The 8574-nt window shown below is 41.5% G+C and overlaps 1 protein-coding gene across 5 annotated transcripts in view; it reads right to left on the bottom strand.

The window, feature by feature from the left end:
• TLE4 (transducin like enhancer of split 4) overlaps positions 1-8574 on the bottom strand; it is a 193655-nt gene that overhangs the window by 14137 nt on the left and 170944 nt on the right. For 4 of the 5 annotated variants that reach the window (XM_015417784.1, XM_015417785.1, XM_015417787.1 and 1 more), the window contains 4 exons: positions 4567-4686; positions 4329-4382; positions 3841-3993; positions 1010-1142 (listed from right to left, as the gene is read on the bottom strand). In XM_015417784.1, the coding sequence (XP_015273270.1) occupies positions 1010-1142; positions 3841-3993; positions 4329-4382; positions 4567-4686 (460 nt within the window). The remainder of the gene's footprint in view (positions 1-1009; positions 1143-3840; positions 3994-4328; positions 4383-4566; positions 4687-8574) is intronic. The other variant, XM_015417786.1, reaches the window with a different exon arrangement.

Genomic DNA, 8574 nt, shown 5'->3' with positions numbered 1-8574 from the left:
ATGGCAGAAAGTGAAGAGGACCTTAAGAGCCTCTTGCTCAGGGTAAAAGAGGAGAGCGCAAAAGTGGGCTTGAAGCGCAACATTAAAAAAAAATATCTAAGATCATGGCATCCGGCCCCATCACTCCTTGGCAAATAGAAGGGGAAGTCGTGGACGTAGTGACAGACTTCACGTTCCTGGGATCCCAGATCACAGCAGACAGTGACAGCAGCCATGAAATTAAAAGACGCCTGCTCCCTGGGAAGAAAGCGATGGCGAACCTAAACAGCATGATAAAAAGTAGAGACATCACCCTGCCAACAAAAGTCCGCATGGGCAAAGCAGTGGTATTCCCAGTAGTCATATATGGCTGCGAGAGTTGGACTATAAGGAAGGCCGAGCACCGAAGAATAGATTCTTTTGAACTATGGTGCTGGAGAAGACTCTTGAGAGTCCCTTGGACTGCAAGAAGATCAAATCAGTCAATCCTAAAAGTAATCAACCCTGACTGTTCCCTGGAAGGCCAGATAATGAAACTGAAGCTCAAATACTTTGGCCACCAATTGAGAAGGGAGCACTCACTGGAGAAGACCCTAATGCTGGGAAAGACTGAAGGTCAAAGAAGACGGGGACGCCAAAGGATGAGATGGTTAGACAGTGTCATAGATGCAACGAAAATAAAATTGAGCCAACTTCAGAGGACGGCGGAAGACAGGAAGGCCTGGCGTGATCTGGTCCATGGGGTCGCAAAGATTCGGACTCGACTGTGAGACTGAACAACAACAACAATGTTCAATGTGCTTCACTAGCCCCATTACATTCTTCTTCACCACAGCTTTGTGAGATGGACCATTGTACTCCACAGTGACAGAGATACAGTGACTTGCCCAAGATCATCTAGTTTAGCCTAAGGCAGCAGTGACAACTGACCTCAGATCCAAACCCCAATGCTGTATCCATTAAAAGCTCAGTGGCTATCAGAAGGCAGCACATTTAAAAGCCCACTCCCAGGCTTCCAATCTCTACTAACCTAATGGGTCGACGCCTGGTGGCTTACCAGGCACGGGCCTCAATCCAGGTGTAGAATTACTGCCTGGAGTAGGAGCATCAGTCCGCGGAGTGGGAGTACTTGATTTAGAAACGGGGGTGGTGGACTTCTCATTCTAAAATGGAAAAAGAAAAGAAAAATCTTTAGTTTTGCCATCAGACAATGACAGCTATCATTTTTTGTTTAACATTTTTATTGAAGTTTTAATAGTACAAACAGATATTAATACCAAATATAACCACTTCAGATTTGACATAAATTTTTTAAGTATGAGTAACATCTTGATCTTTACAACAATCTTTTAGGATAAACAAGTAATTAAAAGTATTTTCTAATTGTGAAATTAACTGGAAGTTGTCGTGTTTCGAAAAATAAGAGATATAACTATAACTCAAATAAACATTTAGGTTTAGAAAGTCAGATGATGATACATTTCTAAGTATGAATGACTGACCTGTTAGGCTGAAGTGTTATCAGCAATTTGTTGTACTATGGCATCTTGACTAAAACACTTTTACTTTTCAATCTTAGATCCATTTTGTGTAGTCCTTCCATGAAGGAGGTATAAATTTTTCACTCCCCAAAAAGGTAAGGATAGAAAACCACTTTGCACTAAATTTTAGATCTGGCTGGCCCGTTTTTGCGGTGTTGCATCTTCCAGTAATATTTTCCATTATGTATTGATCCCAAAGTTTGGAACCAGTCCTGAATAGTGGGTGGCTTGGGATCTTTCCATTTAAGGGCAATCGATGTTCTTGCCGCATAAAGCATTGTTTTCAGGATATTTTTATGGTGGTGTTGATCAATGTTTTCTGGCCAAGTTTTCAGGATTATATGAAAGTTCTATATCTATGATTTGTTTTATTTTCTTCAGGACTTCCAACCAAAATGGGCGGATCTCGTTGCATAACCACCAGCAATGTGCGAATGAGCCTACTTGGCCACAGCCTTTCCAACACAACGGTGAGTATTTTGTAGATATTCTAGATATGGTTTGGGGGGTAAGATACCACCGTGTGTTTATCTTGAGTCTGTGGAATGACAGCTATCATACATGAGGGTTGCTTGACTTGTACAATTATCCTGTGGCAACTTCTGCACAAGCCACAATGGTTCAATTAGTATTTTCCTGTTTTCCCTATGGGTCACTCAACTATAGCAAAGGTAATGCTGCTTATGTAGAAACTGATTCAGTCACTCTTACACAGACTGAACGATAAAACAGAATGTTCTGGGCGATTCATACCCGGATGCTCCCAATGTTTTTTACTATGCTAACAGAAACTGTACCAGGGGCCTATTTATACTGGGGCTACATGAGGGTAAAAGAAGAGGGAGTTGAATACTGTTTTCTCAATGAGGTTTTGTTGACTGAAACCTCTTCCTCCCAACCCCTGGTACTATTATCAGCCCTCAAAGGAAAACAAACCAACAAACGTTAGCCAATCACTGGGCTGTCTTGTGTCCTTTGACAACTATAACAGCCTAGGGGAGGAGTCAGTTTCAAAAGTCACATGGGGGAGGGGAGACTTAAAACCTTTTTTTATGACAGGGTCCTGATCCAAACCAGATCCCCACACAACTTCTATTAATATTTTACAGTATGAAGAACCAAACAAGCTCAAAATATGTCTTGTAACAATGAGATAAGAAAGGATTTCAGCCCAGCTATCACATTCCAAACTTTGGATTCAGACAACCACCTCCCATCCCCAGCAAAAGAAAAAAAAAGAAAAGAAAAGAAAGAAAAGAGAAAGTGCATAATGTAACATAAAGTACATACTGGCTTCTTGAAGAAACTCAACACACAATGGCTCCCACATCCAATGCTCATTACAGAGGGGATGCAATTTTAACTTGTTCAATGACCCGATGGTTGTAGAGTCCATTATGTATAAGATGTCTTAAGACAACATATGTAGTCTTCACCATGCTATGATGACTATAAATATCAATAAATGATTGAGGAAGAACACTTGCCATCTGAATTCACCCTTTCTACAGTAGTGGTTTTTAGACCTTCCTGAGTTAGTACTGTTAAGTATGTGTAGCATGAATTTTGAGTTTAGCCCAGGGACTTTGGATAGCTAAGGTTTATATCACAAAGGTTATCTAAAGTAGATGACTACTGTCTAGGAAGTGATTCTCACCACTTCCAAGGGCTTGTGTGTGTTTGTCTAAAGGCTACCATTCTTAATGCTAAACGCACATTTGACTTCTTCCACCTCCTAAGTAATGACATAAGAAATGCAAGCATCCTGCAGAGAAGAGTATGAAAAAGTCATGGCACTTTCAATCCAGAAAGATGATGCACTACAGGCACAAAAGGAAGAAAAGAAGGGAGCTAACACCACTCTGGGCATGCAAGCAGTCCTTCCTTCTGTGAATTGTGACTAGCTATGCAAGTCAAGAAAGGCTCTTGTAAATGACAGATTATTTTTTAGATAGAAAGTGATTGTAGTTGAACATAGCCCAGGAATACAAATAAAGCCAAGAACCAAATCACGTCCAAGCAGGTAGCTGAATTTACTGTAAACTGCCATACAAAAAATATTCCAAGAACCCCTGTGTGCTCTTATTTCTCCACAGAATGGCAAGCTCCCCGATGCAAAAAATAAAATAAAATAAAGGCATGTCTATCATTTCAGACATTGCTAGCAGAAAGAAAACCCTTTCTCCCCAAATATTCTGGGTTTCAATTGTATCTTTTTGTACTGAAAGCAGTTCTATATCAAGAATTGCAACTGGGACACATCTCATTATTTTCTCTATTTAGACATATGGAGACAGACATAGATCATACAGTCACTTACAAGGCTAAGTTCTTTGGATTTGGAGGATGGAGTGCTGCTGGAAGATGCTATTGAGGCTGGGCTAATTGGTGCATCTTTCTTGAGTAGACGAGTCTTGTCCAAGCCATTCTCCCTTGGAGAATGTGCTGGGCTTCCTCGTGGAGAGGAAGGATCCTGAAAACAAATTGTAATTATTATCAAGGCATTCTATTTGTTGTGGGTTGGTTGAGCAACCTATAGCTTCTTTGTCTTTGCAATGCAACCCATGCATGGCACCTTGCTTTATGGCATTCATTAACAGTGGCTAGCCAGTACAGACATATTCTCCCCTGCCCCAGGACAATAGGAATAGCATTGTTACTTTGATCTACAGGAAAGACAATTTATCCCGACTGCAAATTAACCCTCCAATAACAGAAAAATATGATCCTACATATACAGGCAACATTCAAATGTATGTAAGTAATATGCCCAATAAACAATGGCACCAAAAGCCCTATGGTACAAACCTCATTGGAAACATCAACCACCAAGTTGTCATCACTCTTCTCGCCATCACTGTCCTGCAATAAAGAACAAGAAAGCATAAACATCTCTTTGACAGATCCATTTCCAGCAGGCTAGTTCACATACAATTGCTGGAAACAGGCCAGAACACAGATTTACAACATTTGCTTAGTTACTGATGTTATTCAGATTAGAATTTAAATTCAAACTGGAAACAGCCAACAGACATCCTTTACTCACATAACGAGTTGCTATTTCTTTTTCTTCTGTTTTCTGTTTTTTACTGTCAGAAGAGTAATCTGTTGAGTTTCTGTGTTTTTCAGAAGCTCTGAAACTGGCTGAGGGAGACACAGATGAGCTCTGAAATGAGAGAATAAAGGAGAGGGGATTGTTGGTACAATTATCCTTTGATTCAGGTTGGAAGAAGGAGGAGGAGGAGGAGGAGATTGGATTTATACCCCAAAGGTGCCTCAGAGCGGTTTACAAACTCCTTTCCCTTCCCCTCCCCACAACAGACACCCTGTGAGGTAGGTGGGGCTGAGAAAACTCTTGACGGAAACTGCTCTTTTTCAAGGACAGCTCTTATCAGAACTATGGCTTGCCCAAGGTCATCCAGCCAGATGCAAGTGGAGGAGTGGGGAATCAAACCCGGTTCTCCCAGATTAGAGTCCGCGCACTTAACCACTACACCAAACTGGCTTTAGTGCTTATACCTCAAGGAGATGATCTACAAAACTGCATGAACAAGGAGGTCCAAGCTTTATCCAGTTTCTCCCACAATCACAGAGCAGAACAAGAATTTCTAAGGAATGTGCAGCCTATGACATCAAGGACCAGGCTGCAAAATGTAATTAAAGGAAGGTGTGCTTGGTGTGTAGGAACTCCTACTGCAAACAGGAGGCTAAATGTACTTGCAAATATATTTACTTGATTCTTACAACCAGGTATATTATGAGGTGCCACTTCCATGTTACCTTTTCAGGTTGGAGATATTGGGTGCTTACTTAAAGGTAAAACTCCTGGTGAAGTGGGTACATCCACTTGGACCTGCTCCAATTTAGGCATCTACTTGAACACACTCTGGGATTGCCACTTCAAATTGCAAAATGACATCTGTTATGATGTTGTGATGTTCTTGTAGGAATAAACAGCTTTAAAAGGGGATTAGATAGATTCATGGAGGATAGGTCTATCAGTGGCTACTAGCCATGGTGACTGAGGGGAACCTCCACATTCAGAGGCACTAATCCTCTGAATCTCCCAGTCAGGAGGCAACATCAGAGAAAGGTCTCGACCTCTGTGCTCTGTTGGTGGCCCTACAAAGGCCACTGTGTGAGACACTTTGCTGGACCAGATGGACTACTAGTCTGATCCAGCAGGGCTCTTATGTTTGAATGCTGTACTCATATCATCTTAACATGTATTATTTTAATGTTACCCCCATTCTATGTTTGTTTGTCCTTAATGTTTGTATGTTTTTGAAATTTTTTTAGATAAAATTCTATCCCCCCCCAAAGAGATGGTATGTTTGAATGCTGCAGAAAAATTAACAGCTCACAATAAAACTAGAAGTCACTTCTCCATGCACTCATGTTTTTATTCAAGCAAGCAAGAATTCTAGTATGTTTCTGAGAATATATGGCATGTGTGAATTGACAAAATGTAAAAAATGCATTTACCAAACTACACTACTAAAATGCATTTACCAAACTACACTACTAAAAACAAACAACTTCAATGCTGAAATACTAGCACTTTATGGTTATCTGATTGTCTTAAATTGTTTTAAATGTTTTATGTGGATTTTATGGTACTCTGTACCGACTAACGTAAACCTCCCTGAGCCTGTTCGCTGGGAGGGCGGGATACAATCATGAAATGCAGAATTTGTTTGGTACCTGGACAGACACTAGAAGTAAACGCCATTGAAATCAATGGTGCTTTGTTCCAAAGTAAAGACAGGTAGCCAAGTAAAACAAATCGCTGAAGGCAGTGGATTTAAAATGTTTTACTTCAGTCAGAACTACCCATAATCATGCTCAGGAACCAAGTCATTGATTTTATAAGAAAGTAAAATATATTATTGTGTACGGATATTGCAGAATTAAAATGGAACATTAATAGTGTACTATTCCACACAACACAAATGTAAAATTAATACAGGAACTACAATTCGGAACATGCAAGCATGCTATGGCTTGATATGTTGCTGATACAGTATGGCAGATGCTTCCATGCATTCTGAAGGAGTACACTATGGAGTCCACAGGGCTCCAGCTTGCTCCCCTTGCTATTTAACATCTACATGAAAACATAGGGAGAGGTCATCCAAGGATTTGGAGTGACATGTCACCAACAGGCAGGTGACACCCATCTCTATTTCTCCTTAACAACTAAATCAGGTGGGTCTGTGAACGGAAGCTCAACCCAGACAAGAGTGAGATGTTGCTGGTGAAAGGAGAAGCTGCCTGGGAGCCGCAGAGCCAGCCTGTCCTTGAAGGGATTGCGCTCCCTCTGAAGCAGCAGGTTTGTAGCTATCTGGTATTAAAAGGTAAAGGTTCCCTTGCTCGAAAGCTAGTCGAGTCCGGCTCTAGGGTTGCGGTGCTCATCTCCGTTTCAAAGCCGAAGAGCCAGCGCTGTCCGAAGACGTTTCCGTGGTCATGTGGCCGGCATGACTAAACACCAAGGCTCACGGAACGCTGTTACCTTCCCACTGAAGTGGTACCTATTTATCTACTTGCAATTTCTTGCTTTCGAACTGCTAGGTTGGCAGGAGTATCCGGTATTACTGGATCCCAAACTATGATGGTAGACTCCGGTCTCCTCTTTGGCACACAGAGCTTTATAATCAACTCTTGCTGGTTTGCCAGCTATGAGCATGATCTGGCCACAGTATTCCAAATTAGATTACTGTAATGCACTCTCCATGTGGCCGCCTTTGAAAATGGTCTGGAAACTTCAAGTGATCCAAAATGCAGCATCCAGGCTATTGGCAGGGGTGACTACAGGTAGGTAGGTATCATTTTATTGTATATGGCCATAAGCCTTCAAAATATCAAAACACTCTCAGAAAATATATACATTAACATATAATAGAATGTTTCAACCTCTATTAAAACGTATAAAACTCCTGTTAAAATTATCTCGACCTCTGGTCTTTAAAACCGATAAGACTTTTTAAAATCACTCACTTGGTTGCAAAGGTATTACAGGGATCATAATCTCGCCTGCTGCACTGGTTATCAATCTGTTTCAGGGTACAATTCAAAATGCTCATTCTTACTTTTAATGCCCTAAATGGCTTGAGGTCAGGGTGTCCGAAGGACTGTCTCCTCCCATACTATCCAGCCCTCCAGTTAAGATCTGCTTCTCAAGCCCTTTTCTTCAAATGTGAGGTGCATGGCGACTAGAAATTGGGCATTTTCTGTGGCGGCACCTTGCCTCTAGAACACCCCTCCCCTAACGCCTGCCTGATATCAAAACACATCTTATAACTAGGGATGCCAGCCTCCAGTTGAGGCCTGGGGATCCCCTGGAATTACAGTTCATCTCCAAACTACGGAGATCAGTTCCCCTGGAGCAAATGGATGCCTTGGAGGGTGGACTCTATGGCACTGTACCCCACTGAGGTCCCTGTCCTCCCCAGGCTCCACCCTCAAATCTTCAGGAGTTTCCCAACCTAGAGACGGCAATTGTCGCCCCCCACCAGTGGCTGGGGGGACCTGGCAACCCTACTTCTACTAACTCAGGCTTTATTTGGGGGGTTTATCTTACTGGCTTTTAAATGGTCAGTTTCTGCTTGATGGATAGCTTTATTATTTATTTATTTATTATTCAATTTATATCCCGCCCTCCCCTCAGGGCGGCTAACAATTAGGGCTCAAGGCCATACTTAAAACAGTTAAAAACTGTTGTGCTCTTTATGTTCAATGGTTTGTTTTTAATATTGTGAAGTGGTTTTAATTCTAAGCTGCCATGAGCAGGACTTTGAAGAAGTGGCACAGAAACATCCTAAATAAATAGTAACATCTGAAAACAGGAATATGTGGATCATGTGTAGGAAGCTATCACCTCATCAACCTATGGATGTGATGTAAGCATTACTGGACACATCCACGCCTCCAGTTCTTCCATCCCATGAGACAGCTTCAATGTCTCAATCCCTCAATGATACATTACATAGGGATTTATCTTTTGTGAAGGATTCAATACTGAGAAGAGGGCAGGGCCAAGACAAAGTCAACAAAA

This window comes from Gekko japonicus, unplaced genomic scaffold, assembly GCF_001447785.1.
Source record: "Gekko japonicus isolate JY-2015 unplaced genomic scaffold, Gekko_japonicus_V1.1 scaffold221, whole genome shotgun sequence".
Classification (NCBI taxonomy): domain Eukaryota; kingdom Metazoa; phylum Chordata; class Lepidosauria; order Squamata; family Gekkonidae; genus Gekko; species Gekko japonicus.
Note: the sequence above shows the minus strand (reverse complement) of the source record. Positions and strands in the feature narration are given on the sequence as shown.